General features: G+C 37.2%; 2 protein-coding genes across 2 annotated transcripts; both read right to left on the reverse strand.

Moving 5' to 3' along the window:
• Nucleotides 1-2,127: 2,127 nt before the first annotated feature.
• Nucleotides 2,128-6,040, reverse strand: LOC140160058 (kielin/chordin-like protein). The gene is made up of 6 exons (XM_072183328.1): nucleotides 6,011-6,040; nucleotides 5,403-5,513; nucleotides 4,917-5,072; nucleotides 4,629-4,776; nucleotides 2,655-2,957; nucleotides 2,128-2,147 (listed from the first exon to the last, which is right to left on the reverse strand). Exons 1-6 carry the CDS (start codon nucleotides 6,038-6,040, stop codon nucleotides 2,128-2,130), a joined length of 768 nt encoding a protein of 255 aa, XP_072039429.1.
• A 1,989-nt stretch (nucleotides 6,041-8,029) lies between these two features.
• On the reverse strand, nucleotides 8,030-20,956 carry LOC140160059 (zonadhesin-like). The gene is made up of 15 exons (XM_072183329.1): nucleotides 20,912-20,956; nucleotides 20,602-20,763; nucleotides 19,766-19,931; nucleotides 18,908-19,087; nucleotides 17,840-18,036; nucleotides 16,551-16,728; nucleotides 15,553-15,666; nucleotides 14,415-14,629; nucleotides 13,298-13,405; nucleotides 12,185-12,352; nucleotides 11,165-11,321; nucleotides 10,229-10,408; nucleotides 9,346-9,551; nucleotides 8,462-8,639; nucleotides 8,030-8,067 (listed from the first exon to the last, which is right to left on the reverse strand). The coding sequence occupies exons 1-15, from the start codon at nucleotides 20,954-20,956 to the stop codon at nucleotides 8,030-8,032; spliced, it is 2,292 nt and encodes a 763-aa protein (XP_072039430.1).
• Nucleotides 20,957-21,180: the final 224 nt, after the last annotated feature.

The raw sequence follows: 21,180 nt of genomic DNA on the forward strand, positions 1-21,180 counted from the left end.
AACAGGGTCTCCTGCCGACCCTTGATCTTCATTAACCACATACTGCTGTGTTGCTGAGCATTCCCATGTGCCTTCATTTACAAGATCAGAGCACCCCAACCATAACCCATTGGCATTATTAGCAAATGCCAAATCCAATGCTGCTGTAAGTTCCTCTTCTGACTCAACCAAACCATAATCAGATGGGGCAATTCGACAGACCTCACCTCCATGAAACCAGTTACGTTGTATATCTTGGTAGATGAAGAAACACTTGGTATCTGAGTAGGGTGTCCATTGAAATGGGCAGGGATTTTGGGCTAGATGTGGAAACAAGTAACATAATTTGTTATTTCAAAGTTTAGGGGCCTGAGCTTTCGATCCTAGCAGGATCTTTATCAAAGGCAAAGTGACAAGACAACACACAAACATGCATATATATAGTGACATGGACATAAAGGAAAAGGAAATAAGCAAGACAATAGAAGACATAAGTGGTTCCTGGGAACTATCAATTGGGGCAGGAAGTGGGATGTCATGAATGGAGATGAGAGGGATAAGGAAATGAATGAAGACAATGGGCTGAATAGAAAAATGAAAATGTGTGGTAAAAAAAAAAACTACAAAAACATAATACATGATGATGGAAGTAAAAGCGAAATAAAAACTAAAATAATAAAATGGATGGAAAATATGAATAACAAAATAGGAAGAAAAAAAAAAAATTTTGTGGGGGGGGGGGGGTAGGTTGGAATATTATGATAATGAAAACCAAGTTAATCGTTTCCCTCTTGGATGTTGAGACCATGTGGCTGGATGGTACGTAGGCGCTTCATCCAGAATTTCTCCCTGCTGACACGGACGGTGTCAGGACGGTTACCTAATTTGTTATTGTTATTATTATAGATTAGTCCCTTGAACTTAAATAAAACCTTTAATCCTAACCAGTGGCATAACTAGATTTTTGCAATCAAGGGGGCAGGTGGGGGACAAATAGGGGGTCAAAATACTGATCCTCCATTGAAGCATAACGGTCAACTCATTTGGAGAGGCCAAGGGTCCCCCACCTAGTTAGATCATTATGTAACTTAGGTGAATAAATAGTATGTCAAATTAAGGTGATGCTAATCATTAATTATCTTTCAGAATTTTTTCTTGCTGTTCTTCAAATGCGTCAAAGTATTTTGTGAAACAACCTCCAAGTGCATATATCATTCCCACTTTCGTGCACATAGCCAATTTGTAACAATGTTTTACTTAATTTACAATCTATAACAAAGTGTCACCTTCAATGGCAAAGACAATATTATTATATAATTCACCCAGCGTAAAAAAATTCAAAGTGACTTACGATTATTACTCTGCTCCTGCACACAAAATACAGCATCAATAGTTGCATCATAGCAATCATGGTCTTCCCACAGTCCATCAGGTCGCATTAACAAGCAGTCATGTGCATCATTTAGACCTGGTTCGTTGTTTCTCCAATCTACATGGGGGTAGGTAAATTCATAGAGTAAATTAAGAGCCATTCAAAGAAATTTTTATCTTGCTGAGTAACATGCTATATAAAATCAAGTAACCAATCAATCAACCACACAAGTAAGTTTCATTCCGAGAATTTGCTATACATTGTTTTGCGTAATAATTGGGAAAAATAAGTCATTGTTTTACTGTGTACCTCAATAACGTCCCAACTTACACTCATGTAATTTCAACTATAAGCGTGTTCAAGCCACGCATTATGCAAAGTGACACTATAATTTGGTTCACCTCAAGTTTGGTAGTGATGTATTTGCCTATTTCGCTGGCTACAGTATCTAATCGTGCATGTAAAAGTTAATTGCGCAAAGCGTACATGCACACATACAAGGTCGGTTTGTCGGCACGCTTGCAGCGCAACTGCAAAAAGGCACTGACGTCACTACCAAACTTAAAGCGAACTAATGTATCGCACATAGATGCTGTGCCCAACTGTGTGCACACCATTCTCATGATTCCATATCAATTTACAATGTTAAGAGTCTTCACCAATTATAAGCCAAACAGAGTATAATTACAGTTGTGTACTACTATGAGTGCAAGCAGTTGTAGTTGAGAGACAAATCATTATAATAACAGCCAGAAAGAAAGTGTCTGAAAATTCTGTCAATCAAACTCCCCACAGCCTGTGATTGGTTAATATCACATAACTATTGAAGGCACAGCCTTAGCACAGCCCTAGTAATGTAATACTAAACAATAACAGGCTATGTTAGACATTGATTGACAGAATCCTCAAACGCGAACCACTTTTTATTTCCAACTTTTATTGGGGATCATACATTGGAGACAATCCTGCAATTGCTATAACAATCATAGCTAATGATTTTAATCAGGTTGAGTTAAACTGCAAGTGATGCAGTCACTGGTATGGATACCAAAAAAAAAAGGTTTCTTACTGAAATAGCCCATTTTAGACTTTGATTGACAGAATCCTCAAACGCAAACAGCTTTTTATTTCCAACTTTTATTATTGCGGATCATACATTGATACAATCCTGCATTTGCTAACAGTAATTGTGTCCCATAACAATCACAGCTGATGATTTTAATCAGGTTGAGTTAAACTACAAGTGATGCAGTCACTGGTATGGATACCAGCGACTACCAAAAAAAATAAATTGGTTTCTTACTGAAATAGCCCATTGACGTATCTGCTCCAACAGGTGCTAGCCATGAATGTCCTGGATTATCTACATGACATGTCCATGTCCCCTCCTCATCCTGATCACGACAACCTAACCATGCTATGCCGTTACCAGGCAAATCTTGTAAAACCTCTGTCACATAGTTGTTTTCTTCCATGGATTCTATCTCCAGGAGGTTGCCATTTTCTTCTTGGCATGTTTCATATGCACGATCCCAAGTTTGTGGTTGGTTAGCTAGGAAAAGGTAGCATTTGCTGCCAAAGCCTTGCCATCCTGGAGGACATGGCCCTACAATTACAAGAAAACAATAATGTGATATTAATCAAAATATGTGTATAGTGGAAATTTCAATTGAATAAACACAGCCTGACATAGCGTGACCATTTTTTGCATACCCTGCGCGATGTACACCAGCATAACGCTCATTCTACAAAATCCAGTGCCAATCCACTATAAAAATTGAAAAAATAAAAGTTGTTCAAAAAGACCTGCTTTTTGTGTTTTTTAAGAGTAAATGTATCACTACTTTCAGATGTAAAAAATTGCCAACATCACTTGCATATTTTTCTTTCAGGAAGTCATGATGTTTTTTAACACTAAAACTCAATGTAATGTGAGCTACGTTATCGACTACAAAATGGGCTCATTTTACTCAATCCAAGGTCATAAAAAGCAAACTAAAGATCACTTGAGTGAAATGTAAAACAGATTTCACCATTTCATAGAAGTTTTGAAGATGCGTAAATGAGTGTGTAACGTAGCTCACAGTAACGTAGTTCACTGGTTTTTAACGTTGTTAATGTGATTTGCGAACGTTAGAACGTTATGTCGATTAATTCTAATATAAATGGGGTTCGACCACTGGTAGCTTTCACATATTATTAGGAAGTACATGTAATACAAGTGCATACTATAGAATCCTGGTAACGTAGCTCACCAATCTTAACATGGTCGGTTGAAATTTCAATGTTTACAACATTTCTATGCCAAAAATGCTACAGCATCACGATTTTTACTGTGATTTTTAAAAACCTATGAGTGTTTCCTTTCAAAAACCGCAAATTACATTGATACCTCTGTTTTTTTTCTTTCCAATAACGTGTGTTAAAAAGGGGTAACGTAGCTCACAGCGTTTTGGTGGAAAGTTCAATTTATTTTAGAATTACACAAAGACGTTTTAATCACTAAAAAATAATGTTGATAAACAATATGATGGTGCGTTATCTAATTAAAAAACAACAAATATGTAAAGAAATCGCATTTATTCAAAGAAAATATTCAAGGTTAGATGTGACACTTGAGCAGTGGAAACGCATTTTTAGCAATTTTTGAGCCTTTGCAAGGGTTAATCAGGCTGAAGAAAGCATTTAAAGTATGGAAAACTATATATGTCCGTGTAGATCTCGTTGTCGCCTATCATTAAAAACAACATATTTGATGCCATAAATGCTCGACAAAGTGTTTGTGGACCAAAGAATGGAAAAAAGGCTATTGGCACCGGATTTTGTAGAATGAGCGATATGCGTCTGTGCGTGCATAATGTGGAAGTGAATCCAGCCATGCCAACACACTCATGATTGGTTAGTACTGTATCCAAGGTCATGCGTTCATGTTGTAGTTTGTGATATACGATCACGGTGGACGGTGTACAGCTTTTGATAGCTGTGTTCATTCAATTGAAATTGCTATTATAGTGTTTAAATTGAAGAAAAAATGAAATGTATCTATAATCATGTTCTGAGATCTCAAATAAATCAAATTTATGGCAAGTCTAGTATTAATTAATATGATTCATAATAGAGAGATATACTACAATGCCATCATTAAGACTCCAGTAAAACTGTTGAAAATGACCATGTTACACACAAAGATATGGAATGCAGTGGATACTTCCAGTACAGATATACAATATTGCAAGAACTCTGTTCTATTTATACTGCATAATTCTAAATCACTTACTATTTGGGCCAGTGATGATGCCACATAGAGCTATAGCTTGGTTTAACTTATCCTCATCATCGCAAGGTCTGTATGGAGTAGATGGCTCCTCAATACACTCTCCTGGGTTAGTCATCCAACTATTACCAAACTCATTGTCATTGCTTAGCTGTCAGTAGAGATAGCAACACATTGTACATTGCATTAGTATTGAATGTATTACATTAATATCTGGCTTGTCATAATTAATTCAATTCAAATGCTACAAGATACATAAATTTTGAAAGAAAAGGAAGTCACAATTCTTACCAATTGTCCTTCAGGATTAGAGTTGTCATCATTTGGATTATTGTTATAATTGCCACATAGACCACATGTCTTGCCCTGATACTCAGCTGGTAGACATACATCTACATTATAGACACCATTCCAGGACACCTCCAAACCAAAATCTGTACGTACAATCTGAATGCAGAAATGTGCAGAGCAACATCATCAGGCAGGACACAAGACTGATAGATAAAACTACATAACAGACACACACACCCCCACCTCCTACATGTGTAATTGTGTATGCACCCCCTACATACATATAGCCCCTCCACACTATTATATATATACACAAACAATGCAAAAACAACTTTGAACAAGAAATATTTTCATTATTGCCTTGAGCATTTAAATATATTAATATCAGTATAATATTTGTCCTCTTTCACAAGCTGGACAAAGTGTACAAGTAGATACACAATAACTGTAAAATGAGAAGGAATTATAAGTTGGGAAGCAACTTACCACTTTGCCACCTCTGCCAACATAAATGTGAACTCCTTCTGGTAGATTTTGAGGCAAGAAGACGCGATTCTGGTTAATTGTAACTACACCATCCCTCTCCAAGCAAATTTCCTGTAGTAAAAATTACGAAGGGGCAGTCAACTATCAGTTTTTTTCAAACCGTTGAAGCCAAACACTTGAAGTGCAAATGCAGCTACTATTTATTTTGACAGTGTAAACGATGTCATCATCATTTCCACCAAGGAGCCAATGCAAGAGTTGAACTGAGCATCTAGCAAATAGAGGTAGTCATTGTGACATCAATGCCGCCATCTTGTGGGTATGGAGGGCCTTGTTGCTAAGATCACCGCGTTGACGCTTGACTGAAAAGGTGCGTCACGCGCTGCGACTTCCGCGTAATCGTAATGTCTAACGCATGACGTGCAGAACGGCAGTACTCACAAGATGGCGGATCCCGCGGAAAAGGATGATGGCCTCTATAGCATCAACTGGGCTCTCTCAAGAAATAATGATGACAGGGGCAAACCATATATGAGGAATCTGTAGATTTGTCATCTTGATAACCTAGGGCCCAGTGACACAGGGGTATTACCACAGTTCATTAATACAGAGCTATAATGCATATGATGTAACCCCATATGTCTAAAATGGACTTACATCTTTGTGCCGCTGAAATAAACACAAACGTAAAGAAGCTAGTTATTGACTCATGTATTATTGCTGCTGAGCCACTGTGTCTATTACAGCACTATAATCAATAAGAAGGTCTAAAGGGTGTAGTATACTATATAATTAATGGGTTGCAATACTATATCATGGAAATATATTGCACTTTTATTTTTATTACCTGTGATTTCAAATTAAAAGTTGGCTGAATGCATCTAAATCAGTTTTGCAAGTGTTTATTGCACATATTTGAAGAACTTACCAATCCATAGACATGTACCCAGACTGCCTTAGTAACAGCCACATTTCTATTGTCTCTCAATTTCTCATTATCTTGAATCACCGTGAAGTCTGTCAGATCCCCGGGATTATCACTCCATAGCTGAGCCAATATATAGGAACAGCCACCTTGGAAATCATAACGTTTACCATCAAAGCTGATATAGTGAGGATCACCATGGGCAGTGCACTTGCCTATTTCTGTTGTAGTCAATAATAAAATGAAGTTATTACATATGTAGCTACACTTTTTTATTTGAAAGTATTAAAGATGATGAAATATGATGTTTGATAATTTTATACATGAAGTTTTCAAACTAATAAGTACCGTACCAATAACATTGGTGTATTGATACATATTGGTTTGACAGCACAGTTAGGTGGGCCACTTTTGTCTCAATAAAGGCTCATGATGAGCACATCCAGAGTTTTAAAATAATATCTTATGCTGGTTTCATACTTTCCTGCCGCTTGCCACTTTGCCGCTCTGAAGATGATTTTGCTTCACTGCGCAGACATACCAAAAACGCTAGCGGTGACCAGCGGCAAGCCGATATATCGATCACTCCACCACTTTGACACAGCGGCAGCACCGCAGAGAGTTGAATTCAAGTCAACTCGGAGCGGTGCCGCTCTGCACGTTTGAGAACAAAATATGATTTTGGAGCGATGCTGAGCGGCAAGAGTGGCTTTCAGAGTCATGCCGCTACCGCTCAGCGGTGTGCTGCGCCGCTTGTAGAAAAGTACAAGCGGCATGATGAAGCGTCATGCCGCTCAGTGGCAAGCGGAAGAAAGTATGAAACCAGCATAAGACCTTTGGTGGCAAAAGTAGAACATTTGTGATAAAACCTGTCCTCTTATTACATACACATTAAAAAACATACACATTTCTAAACGATTAAGCGTATGGATTTAATTTCTAACAAGCCTAGGCTATAGCTTACCTTGATCACAGTACTGACCACTCCAACCTTGTCTACATATACACCAAGCTGTACCATCATCATGAATCCTGCATTTTCCTCTGTCATTGCATGGGTTTGGTTCACATGGGTCAACTAGTGACAAGCACACCAAATAGAGAAAAGCATTACAGCATAATTGGGAATACATTTTTGAACAGGGATGCAAGCTGCGTAACGACAAACATGGCACCAGTGTTCATGGGATAAACATTATATTTCTGTACCACAGAAATGAACGGTCTCCATTTTTAACCTACGCACGTAACCCTTAATGATCTTTGACCTTTATATAAATCCATCTGTCCATCTAAAAAGATGAAGTTTGCTATACTAGTATACAAATATTGACTGCTATGAGGGGCATGGTTAAGATTATAGGCCCAAGGTGATCACTGCGGTCCCGAATAAAGCAGTCAATATTTGTTTTATATACCGAATGGATATGTGGATGTTGCAATTGCGCAGTTTGATCGGGATGCATGTGATCGGTCCATAGTTCATTTCCATGGACCGGTCCATAGTTCATTTTGAGGGCATAGTTAATTCAATGACTGCACTTTCAACCAATCAGATGACAGGAATCTATTATGAGGTATATAATTTCAAATATTTTGTGGGCATTGTGGTATGCACCTGTTGCATATAAGTAGCATACTAAGCATACAGTGTATGGCACATGGTATGCCCGTTTATTGTTGTTACTGAGGTACATGTGTGCTAAGTATTCCATGAAGGCTCCAAATTAATCAAAAGACCTATAGTATGTATGAACCTGATTTACATTTACATTATAAAGAGAAACACTGTTACAAGTGTCCAATAAAGTGTACTAAAAGTTTGATAAACGCCTAACTGACAGACACACATACCATGCTGCTAGCATGTCTATTAACCCCCTGAATACTACCTCCCGATCTAACATTGCCTCTGATTGGTTAATTACATGATATCTTCACTTCAATCACCAATCAGATTGGAGCTTTGCAAATAATTCACCCCAATTTTTTGTGTGGTGAAGTTATTCTAACAATGTTGCTGATTGGTCCAATTGATAATGAAAACTTCTTTTTCGCCAATTGGCAGGTAGTTCTCATGAGGTTAAAAGTCCAATTACCTGAAAATGCATGTAATAAATAGTTACAATCTTACCATCACAAGTGATTCCATTGCCTATATATCCATCATCACATTGACATCCATATATGCCTCCATCATTGGTTCCACAATAACCATTAGCATCACACTGAATGTCATTACAGTGTAGCTCACTACCACCCATGCAGGTACATTGCTGTGTACAACCAACTCGGACAAATATGGCACCGGCCTGGAAAGGGGATAATATATACATTGCAATAAGTTCAAGTGTTGTGCCACATTATCTCTTCAAGATTGGGCTCAGTCTTTACATTTCCAAAGAAAGTATATCTTTGAGAGCAAACATGCAACTGGTATTGATTTGACCCTGGGCATGGTGGCACAATAGAGTAACCAGAAGTTTGTAGATTAAAATATGTCAAAAATGATACGCTAGTAATGACTGCTTAGTAAGATGCAACCATACCTATTTGCAGATTCAAATACTGAAAGAATTGTGATATGAACATTATATATATATATATATTTATTCAAAAGAATTGCTGGGACATATCTAACCGAGAATTAAGTGATACATAACACCAAAGAGATGTTCGCTGTAGGTTGATGATCGCTGTAGGTTTGAAACCCAGGGTACCAGCTCATAGGTGATCTGTGTTTATAATATTTATAATATTTATAATATTTAACACCAAAGAGAGATAGTCTCTAGATATTTTTTTCATTTATTTAGACATTGAAATGACTCAATCCCATGTTGGTATCTTACATTTGCTTGTGAGCAAGATGCTATTATGATGTTATTAATTTACCAAAAAAAAGAAATCTGGATACATTGTGCTGTCTACAATATCAAAATGTCATGGATTCCAGTAAGACCATGTTTTAAGAACTTTGTCACACAGAAACACAATAATATCTATAAGTCCACTTACAGGATAATAGCGTCCCTCCACAAGGCATCCACACTCATCTTCAGGTACACATCTTCCATTAGCAGGATCTCTTCTCCAGCCATCTTGGCATCGACATCCTTCACGACATCCTTGCTGTATGCAATCACCCTCTCCATCAATGCCACATGTTGGTTGGCACAGGGAAACACAAGGCGAGTATGTTGAACCTTCTGGACAGTCCAGAGCTGGAAATAAAGAAACATGAACAAGTATGTCAAATGAAGGCAAAGAATCTGTATGTGTATTTTATACCGGCATTCATGTAACAAAATTGGTAATGTCAAAGAACCAGTATTCATATGCAATATTTTTCCACATAATACTTCTGAAAATAAAGTCCATTCCTTGCACTTTGGTTAATACAATTTCCAGTCAGAGAGCACTAAAAATATGTTGTTGTTGTTTTGTTTCTCATTATTTGTATGTTTAAACCAATAAAATGAAAAATCTAATTTATGTAAATATATTGTGCTTAGGGTTTCTTAACTTCTTTGGTCTATAAAAGGTATTCTCATCGTTTTTACTTTTTACTTAATTCAACAAGGAATTATTTCCACAGAATGATAAAAAAAATGATCAATTTATCAAGAGCATTCGTCCCTACACCAAACATCCTACACTTAATAAACCATTAGTGGAACATTATTTTAACATCATATCAGCAACAAATTTGTTCTAAAAAAATCCTTAAATTACTCTACACAATTAACATTTGGGCGGCACAGTATGTCACATGGTTAGAATGATTACTTCTATATTTTGGTTTGCTGATTTAGGTCTATTTTTCATTTTCTTCACATTCAAAAGAGTACTATGACCTCACAACCATTGCAGCTACCGCATTGGTGATAAAGGTACTTACAACAAATATCACCATTCCTCCATGAATACACATGATGTCCACTAGCCCTGCAATCCTCATCATATTTGATGATGTCAGCACAGAGGGCGTCTCTATTAGGCCATGTTGCACACAAGTCAAAAACACAGGATTCAAAGTATGTGTCAGGATTGATATGAGGATGGCACTGTCTGAAGGGACCTGTAAAAGTTCAACATTAGATAAGCTTAGATTTCAGTAATGTTCACATCAATTCTGTTGCGGAAGATTTACTTTATTCAGGGATAAGAGACTATGTTAATTAAGGTTAGCTTTACAAACTTAATAATGATTAGTTTTCAGCTCAGTACTTCAGCGGTCTGCCAATTTGGCACAGTTTATGGCGAATACGGAAGTGGGGTTCTGATTGGCTAACTGAATTATGTCATCATCACATCGGCACCTCATTCGCTGGTTAAGTTTCATAGCAATGTGTGACCTTGTTCTTTTTACATGATAATCAAACAGAGCAGACGGACCCCGCTGAAGTAATTTCCTGAATAGTATAATTAAAATTCAGTTTTCAATTGAGAATTGAAGTCAGTTGGATTCATTTCTGATTTGTTCTCCCCTCGATCTGCATGATACTTCTTCATCAATTTAATAAAATAGACAGCTTGGAAATTATATATCAGTTACTTGGGTTATTCCAGACACTCTAATTTTGAAACCCAGACAGCACATATGGAAGACATGACCTTAATCTCCAATACACACAGGGTGTAGATTTCAAATGGAGTCACCCATTCAGGTAATCTATCTGACATTTACATTCCCTGTGTGGAAGACACATAGGGGGTGTATCAATTTCAACTGGAATAGCCGATTATGTCACAAAAAAAAGATGTTACAGTAAAAATTGTTAACAAATTTGATTTATGAAACCCCCTATGAATTTATTTTGCAAGCCATTCATACCTCTTGCATCAGTAAGAATACCACAGTAACTCCTGGCATCATCTGCATCATCTTGTTCCAGTTCATCACATGGTTGATATCCACCAGGTGGTTCCAGAGAGCTACACTCATCCAGGTTAAAGATCCAACTATTACCAAAAGTTGCTGCATCAGCCACCTTGACATTAAATAAATACATAAGACAAATCCATGTCATGATGCTTTCCTTTTACCAGAAGGCTTTTGCCCACTATATCACATGGGATAGCTATAAGCTGGAGTAAACTTGTCAAAATACTGAAATAAATAAACACATTCAGCTAAAATATGATGCCTAATAGGGTAATGTATATAAATGAGCCCCACCCCATTCCTCCGGAACAACATTGAATTGCATAATGTTGCTCATACGTGTCTAGCAGCACCCAACATTGATTAATAGGGAAGAGGAGGATTGGGAGGTTAGAGAAGGGTTTAGGCTTGATACCAAAAAAAACCAAGTGTTTCAGCACATTCAAATAATTGCAGCAGAGAAGAGGGAATATTTTGCAACACCTTTTGTTTAATTCTAAATTTCATTGACAGCTAGCAAATTGTGCACTCTACTTACTTTTTGTTTCTAATGTTAGATAATGTTAGATACCACTACTTACGTAACATGACCCATAGGGCAAAATTCCAAATTAATCCTGACACCATGTCAACAAAATTTGTTTTCAATTGGATGTCATGTCAGATATTAAAATGTAACAAGTTTGAAAGCTTTCCTTCTGACATTATAGCTTACATACTTAAGTTATAGCAACAACACTACCAAATGGGATTCTTTCCCTGCTACACCCCTCAACAAGGTAAATATTTAATATTCAGGAAAACTGTCTTCTTGCTTCAGCTTTGTTTGAAGAATTTGGATCAAGAAACTTGTTCCTACCACTCTGTTGCCTTACAACCTGCTCTTATCTCTATCCATCCACCTACTCAAATTGAGTGGGTTTGGTCTGATATCACAGTTTCTATTAAACCTGATTAATCTTTACATACCAGAGTCCCATCCGGAAGATAAAAGTCATGTTCTTGGCTTCCATCAAAGTTTCCTCCTAGACCTTCTATTCTGTTTTCCAAGGTTGATGGTATTGCTACATCAAAGTTATATACACCATCCCACCTCACTGTTATAATACCATCTCCACCAAGGTCTACCTCAACAACCTGTGATTATGATCAAAATAAAACAGACATGTTAGAGAAAAGCATTTCAATGATGTAACAACCCTTATATCTTTTTTTAACCTTTGTACATTGTCCTTAAAGGAGGATTTTGTGATCCTAGCATCCTCTTTGCATGATATTTTTCAGTAGCTATCCACGAAAAAAGCGTATTCCTAAAATTTCAGTTAATTCCGATTTTGCGTTTGCAAATTATGCATGATTATGTGTATTGCACTGCTCCATAGGCCACTGTGGTAATTTCGTTCTGGTATAACAGAACGAAATTCAAATTTGACATTATTTTTGCTAAACGAATTAATCTGCAAGAAATTTTTGGTACATAAACATTATGTAGCCAGAGGTTTCCAGAGGTATAAAAATCTCAACTTTTTTTGAGAAAAGTGGGCGATGAGGTTGTGGATCCCGTTAATGCCAAGGAATTAGAATCAGTCCCACAACTCCAACAAGTTTTTGAAAAATCATGTTGCCAAGTGTACAAGACCCTCAAATATTGACTGGTGGGTAATTACAAGAGTGGAATTAAGTAGCAAATCTTTGTTTTACATATCATAATAAACTTGTCACATTCACCAGTAACTTATGTATTTAAACATTTTTACAAGTATGCCAAGTGTTTCATTGATTGCAGCTCTCACTGGCTATGGCGGTACCCATATAAACTATTTAGCAACAATCAAGAACTTGCAGGTAAGAAATGTACACCTTTACATACCACAATAAACCAACACACCCAGGATCAACTTCTCAAGTTCTTGTAGGAGTAAGCAAGAACCAGTCAGTTCTTAGCCCTGAGGAATCTTAAGTAAGCTCAATTATTTAAGGAGATTAAACAGGAACTGCAACAGGCTTGATCCACATCAATGTACCAGGGTCTATGTCTTGCCAATTGATCTAACTTGACAGCTTATGGCTGCAGGTACTTACCAACTCATTCAGATCAAGGTAGGTTTGCACTTCTGGAATAGGGGAATAACCAGGGTTCTCCATGCGGCCATTTATTTTCATGCGTTTATCCCGAAGAAGATACATTTCCTATACAAAAGGTAGAAGTGGTGTAGTATTAATCAAATTGGAATGATGTGTATTTTATGACTGTTGAATTCAAGGTCAAGGTTAATCAAATATTTCAAATAAAGAGTTTGGAATGTTAAAATGACAAACACTGTCTTACATGACACCCAAATTTACTTCATATTTTCTAAATTACTGTTAAAAACTGGGACCAAAAGGATTAAAAAAAGCTCTTTCTTTGCATTTCCTGTTCGCAACATATGCAGTTCATCAACCTGCATCACTCTAGGAAATTTCAAAGGCATGTTCAGTTGGTCATCAAAAAGAGCGGTAATCTTTTGCTTTGACTGACATGAGCACCCTGTTAATGATCTACATACACGGAGTTTTATGTTCCCTTCAAGAGTGCCGCTTTGCGCCAACTAACATGTTGACGTGTAATCGGCCAATCAGATTATCATTTAGTTGTTACGACTGTCAGCCAATCAGAACCCCACTTCTGTGTTTACGCTGTGCACGCTCTCAAAATGTAAACAACTGTTCTTCTTCTCTGCCAAAAGCTGTAAGTCAATCCCCAACTGCATGTCCACATGACTCTATTGAAAACTGAAATCCTCAAGTTTTGCGATGCTTGATGACGTCAGCTTTAGAATTACAACCAGAAGCTTACTGTGACCTATCTAATGGTGCCCTGAATTGAATCATTAAATATAAGGCCTAGGTCATAGGTTAAACTCAGCACTCGAGAATCGCAAAATGGCTTGTTCACACAGCAGTAGCACTCGAGGACCACTTGAGGATCACTCTGAAATATTGTGAAATCCCCTAAATTTCTTAAGGACAGATTTGGGGACAAACATACAGCTCAGAATCCTCAGGATAGTTCACACGGCGGATGTTCCCAAGTTTCTGCTCAAGAACCGCGTTGCTTAAGCAACAAGCGTTCTTTGTGAATAACTACATGTGATTAGGAAAGGCAATGTGTCACAAAAATAATGACTAAGATAATGAAAAACAAAACAAGACTTACCAAGTCATACACAAATATGCCCAGTTTTTTTGTCACTGCTGCCCTTGGATTACGAAAATACTTCTCATTCTCCACAATAATAGTAAATATTGGTTGCTGATCCCCAGTGACTTTTTCTCTCACTAAGATATACTGACACTCTCCCATAAAATCAAACTTGGCACCATCACATTGTGTGTAATGTGGATCACCCCAGGCACTTATATGGCAAACTCCTAAAAATGAATAAAAAAGAAATTGTCATCATGATATTATACCCTTTGACCTTTCCTAATGTAACACACAGATCTAATTTAAAACTACATCTCCATAATTGGAGGCAGAGATAAAAAGACTAGTTTGTGCTTGCTTAATCTGTCACTTGTCAATCAAACTCAGAAATGAATTGTTCACAAATTGTTGTGATGTGACGGTGGTAAACAGCGTACCTTATGATTAATTTTGCACCTTCAAACATACAAACCGATTCAAAAAGTTAGGTCTTAATAATAGGAAAGTTAGGTCTTAGTAATATGAAGGGTTCTTTCCTCGAGGCACCATGTCAATAATGCCTAGAAAAGTTGCTTTTTGGCTTGTAAAAGTACCATATATTTTTGCCATTTTCTGTGATTATTTTTCTCTGAAGGTACCAGATAAACCGCAATAGTATCAAAGCAATACTCAGGGATTTCCTACTAAATTGTGTTCATAAAGTAAAGTTTTCTGACATTAGCCATACTTGTCTCAGGCCCCTGTAGAGAAATGGCCAATTCTTGATTGGGTTGTGTCTCTGTTTGAGGATTACTATACTGTGTCTCGTCTCAAGTTGAGAGCTGTTCAGTGTGGCTCACTGTGCCATTAGTGCGTGTACGTCACCTTAATTGCATTGCCAGCCTCACGGATTATTTTACTTCAAGCCCGACAAACTTAGATTCAAAATGTGTGGTTGTTTGCATTATGCATGTGACACAGTGTGTCATGCACAAACCTGTCAAACACTCAAGCTATAAGATGCAAATTATTGTTCGATTGCCGATAAATGCCAAAGGTACATGACCAACAAACCAAGATGCCATATTTGCCAATAATGTTATGTGTGACCCCATTTTGAGTTGTAATCTTCAAGTATAGTAACTTTGGCTAACAGGCTAAGACTTACTTTGTTGACAATTATCTCCAGACCATCCAGCCAGACATTGACAGGTGTAAGTGCCATCATTATGAGGGAAGCAGGTGCCTTCATTAAAACATGGTAACGGTAAACATGGATCATCTAGATGAGAGTACAAAATGACAAGATGGAAAAATGCTACGTAAGAGTATAGTGAGGTAGTAAATCATTTTGCCTGAAAGAAGATACAACAGACACCTGTTTACTTGTTTCCTTTTACAATGTTCTTTCCTTATCCAATTTGCAGATTCAGTTCTCTTGCACTTCCCCTAAGGCAGGGTAATCTGATGTCTTTGTGAAGTCTTTGTAACTCACTGCATTTGTCTTGCAATTCAAATGCAGCAATGCACGCAGATTGCATTTTCCTCTACTACAAACTGAAACTGGTACCTCCAGCTCAGGTGACAACGACTTTAATCACAACATTGTGCTAAAAACTTATAGCACAATTTACACAAAGAAGATGCATGACTTTATCATGTTAAAAATGTTGCCAGTCATGGCGCAATGTTGAAACACTATGCAAAGCTGGGTCTTAGCTAGGATTTGACAAGTGCCCATCATTTTCACCAAAACTGCCTGTTCGAAATTTGCCTCAGAAAACATAAACCAAACCTCAGTCGCTTCTGGGGGTTCAGTCAGCTCAAATAGCTTATTGCTATAGCTTTGACTTTAGTCTGGTCTTGTTTTGAGTTCACAGTGCCTGTCCCAGAAGCAACCTACCCATCTAAAATAACAGGTGGACAGGTTGCTGGCTAGCACTCGCTGCAAAGAGCAATCACTCACACCCTTTCCAAATGTTTTTGGATTCATCTGTATACATTACCAGGCATAGGTTGGTAAATGACTCAAGTAAATTTGGTAGATAGGTAAACATGCCTATATTTGCTACAATATTGTAAAGTTTTGGTGATTGAATTATTAATCTCTGAGCAGCAGAAAATATCAGTGATTCAAATGAAAAACAGCAGTGAAGGACAACCCACCTATACATTGTAGTCCATCACCAATCCAGCCTTGTGGGCAGTAACAGCCATAGTCATTAGTGTTTGGTATACGTCCACATTGTGCATCATCATGGCACTGAAGATCTACACATTCTACGTCTCCACCATCACATTCACATACACTTGTACAGTCTTCTGCTACAAATCGAGTTCCAGACTGAATAGCAACAAGAAGTGATAGACACAATATTGTCAGATTTGTTCTGTCTTCTCAAGACTTATGCTTATTTGATTTTTTTGTGCATATCCACTGTCTCATAAAAGATGGGTGTTCCCTTTCAGGTGACACTAAAAGATCCATCTGGTGTTTTTTTTAAGTTATAGCATTTGTTCAGAATTCACAATGTCATTGTGAAAAATAATTCATATATTGCCCTCTCATTTCAAAAGTCTTGTGGTTCTTTAACCCTAACCAAACCCATGGTTTTGCTATTGGAAGGGGAAGAACTAACAAAAAAGGGGAGAAGATGAACAAAGAAGTCACTTGGTACCCCTGGGATTTGACCCTCGGATCCCTTGCATGCCACACAGAGGATCATCAACCTGTAGCCAAGGGGGTGTTGCTGTCCCAGCCAGTGATTCCCTGGGTATATATGAGTTGCACCATAGCATCATGTTGAATCCATACATGTGCAGTGCTTTTCATAGTAAGCTTTAGTGAGTTTAAGATTGCACCATCACATCATGTTGAATCCATGCATGTGCAGTGCTTTTCATAGTAAGCTTTAGTGAGTTTAAGATTGCACCATAGCATCATGTTGAATCCATACATGTGCAGTGCTTTTCATAGTAAGCTTTAGTGAGTTTAAGATTGCACCATCGCATCATGTTGAATCCATGCATGTGCAGTGCTTTTCATAGTAAGCTTTAGTGAGTTTAAGATTGCACCATAGCATCATGTTGAATCCATACATGTGCAGTGCTTTTCATAGTAAGCTTTAGTGAGTTTAAGATTGCACCATCGCATCATGTTGAATCCATGCATGTGCAGTGCTTTTCATAGTAAGCTTTAGTGAGTTTAAGATTGCACCATCGCATCATGTTGAATCCATGCATGTGCAGTGCTTTTCATAGTAAGCTTTAGTGAGTTTAAGATTGCACCATCGCATCATGTTGAATCCATGCATGTGCAGTGCTTTTCATAGTAAGCTTTAGTGAGTTTAAGTTTGGTTAGGGTTAAATATGTATCAATTTTGTTTTTTAAAGGCTGCTCTTTTTCACCTAGTATCATCAGTTAGCACTAAAAGTTGATAGATGTCTGAACTCACCTCATGATATTGGTTTTCATAGTAACATCCACAATCATCTGGATGTACACACTGCTCTCCACTCAGTAGCCTAGGTGCTATGCATTCACATCCTTCAACACAAGGTCTGTGACATGGTACAGGGGCTGGATTGAGACATGTGGCTGGACATGCTGAGATGCACTGGCTATAACGAGCACCGTTTGGACAATTAAGAGCTGTGAAATCAAATGGAATGTATACTATAAAGCTAGAGACAACCACTATATGGAAATGAAGGGTCAGAGACTGACTCAGATTGAATTATACACTGCATGCATAGAAAACAAAATAAAAACAGAATGGACAACAAAAACCTGTCTATAGTACTTTTGGTCTTGTGCCGTTGGTGTTACTAGAGCAAATTCAATGGGCGCCGTTTTATATTTAAGTGTTGAATCAAAGCTTTAGTATAATAAACATGCACAGGAAGACATGGAGCATGTGGACAACACTGACTATGTACAGAAAAAATGACTGTAGGTACAGGGTTTTCACTACTCAAATCAGTTTTGATAGATAATGCTGCTGCAGTCAAATATACATTTCTATTATGATTTGGGTCAATACTTCATAAGGTTTTGATCGCCAAAGATTCTTGAATAGAAGATGCTCCTTAAAATTAGCCCATTTTATACTCAAATTCGCTGTTGAAGTGATGATGTAACAGGATTAACTACCACAGCAATTGGTTAAAACAATTTTGAATATATTTCCCAGGACTACAAGCAGGTTGCACTCATCACCTGTGCATGTCTGCAATCATTGATTGAATATAATATCGCCCTTTTCAAAAATACTAACCTTACAGGTGCTGGTGATCAGCATGATGAGAAGATTCTATAGAATTATGATCCAAGTCTTAATCCCTGTTCTTTGACATCCATGGTTCAATGAACAGGTACTGATTGAATGTACTAGTGCAGTGTGATATATTCAAAATTATTTTAACCAATTACTATGGTAGTTAATCCTGTTACATCATCTCCTATACGGCGAATACAATCTTATGTTCACAAGATATTTACACAATATACTGTGTACACTTACGGCAGAATGAAATGGTTCTCCAGCGTTCAATGTTGACACCAACTGCTAGACAGTCATCAGCATACTTGGCTATGTCATCACATAGAGGGCGCCTGTCTGGTAATGTCTCACAGAGATCATAAACACAGGCTTCATAGTAGTGAGAAGGATCAATATGTTGATGACAAGCCCTGAATGGACCTACAATGATATAAATTTCATAAAGATTAAATTAAAAGCAATTTAATTTAACTGAAATTTTATTCTCCAATTGCTAATGATTGATATTTTGCAATAACAGAAAAAAAAAAAATCCAAAATTTTCTGGACTTGTCAAACTGTATAACTGTTCAATTGTGCAGGTATTCATTTTCTAAATCTGGGCTAAAGATATTTGTAAAATTCAATACCTTGCAATAAAGATGTCATATAGCCCAATAAGGAAATTTCCTATTTGTACACCAACAAGTTGGTGACATAATAGGAAACAATATGATGGCAACTCTAGAAATCATTGACAAATGGTGACCTCTACTCCAAAGACATTAAGACAATATTATTTACAGAACTCAAATTTCTACAGATCAAATGGGCAGGTACTTCTAAAATTTAACTCACCCAACAGCAAAGTGTCCTATAATTGAAGACCGAATTAAAAAGACTAGTTTGCGTATGACGTCCTGTCAATCAGACTAAAATTGCCATACTGGGCAGGTCAGCAACCAATCACACCGCGCTATTGCCCTGACGTCAGATGCAAACTAGTCTTTTTAATTTTGTTTTCAATTATACCAAGCATTAAGCTGCAGTTCAGTTTTTGTGTTCAATAGCTCCCCTGTGTCAAAAAAAGAGTTAGCAGCTTTGTCCTAATCAACTCACCATCTTCATCTCCAATTATGGTACAGAGTTCCTCTGCATCATATACATTATCTGAGTTGGCTTCACATGGGTCATAATCATCGTCTCCAGGGTCTGCCATGAAATCACACTCATCATTGGGATTTATGTATTGCCAACTGTTACCAAATTCTGCAATACTATTAGCCTGTACACAATCATATTAAAAAACATTATTCAAATGGTTTCTAAGTATTACTATTTGCAATTATATTGAGTACATTCCTGGCATCCCCTGAAAGTGATCACCCAAATCAGGAATTTGGTTAATGAACCATGAGAGCTCCCTGTCCTTAGCAGCAATATGTTATGATAGGCCTATTAGTCAGAGAGACACGCCTGTAAATGCAGCTTGCAGTGAATGTTTTAAATAATACGACATTAACAATTCACTGTTCCAATCTATCCTGGTTGACAAAACCAGAAAATCAGACTTAATGTTCTTGGGCATACATATGCTTGTTTGGGGTTTCCAATTTGTATAATTCAGTTGGTTGTATTTGGGGGTGTGAGCATTTTTGCCCACAAGTCCCTAAGCAGCCTTTCTTGAGTCAATCTGATAACCCTCTCAGAGACAGGTTGTGCCCTCTATGCACAAGATAATCCAAAATTAAAATAGCTCAATTTATCAAGTTGCTCAGGTGTAGTAATTAAATAGCAATTATTGTAATTTGGTTATTTTTGGTTTAGTCAGCAGTTCTGTTACATTTACTTATTCTGGAAGAAATATATATAATGATACAAAAATAAAAACACACTAAACTAAACTAAACAAAGAGTAGAAAGGCTTCCAGATATGTGTATTAATTAATTCTTACCAGTTCTCCATCAGGTTTGGTGAAGTCATCATTTCTTATACCATTAAAGTTGCCACATAGACCACACACAGCACCCTGGAATTCCTCCTGTGGCAGCAGGATATCCACATCATATTCACCATTCCAGATCACCTCCAAATCCAGCTCAGGAACATTCAATACCTGAGATAAATAAAACAATTGTAACGCTATGATTACATGGGTCAACCCATAATGGGGATACAGAATTTCATTTTGCTGTAGGTATAATATGATTTGATGTACAAAACATCTGAAATTAATGGGTAAAATCCATATATTAAATTTAGACTTCTGCTCTCCCTATGGTACACTTTGAATTTGGTAGACAAGCCATGAGGTTGGCTTACTGGACACACCCAGCATCCATTTAATGTAAAATGATATCTTTAATAATATAATAATAATTTACAGCAATTGCTAGACTCACCTTCTTTCCTCCTCGTATAACAATATCAAATACATCAGGGATTGAATATGGTGGAGTTATTTCTAGACCATTCACAATACACTTGTCTCGCTGGAACTCAATCACATAATCCTACAGTAAAAAGACAAAAA

Source organism: Amphiura filiformis, chromosome 9 (genome assembly GCF_039555335.1).
Source record: "Amphiura filiformis chromosome 9, Afil_fr2py, whole genome shotgun sequence".
Taxonomy (NCBI): domain Eukaryota; kingdom Metazoa; phylum Echinodermata; class Ophiuroidea; order Amphilepidida; family Amphiuridae; genus Amphiura; species Amphiura filiformis.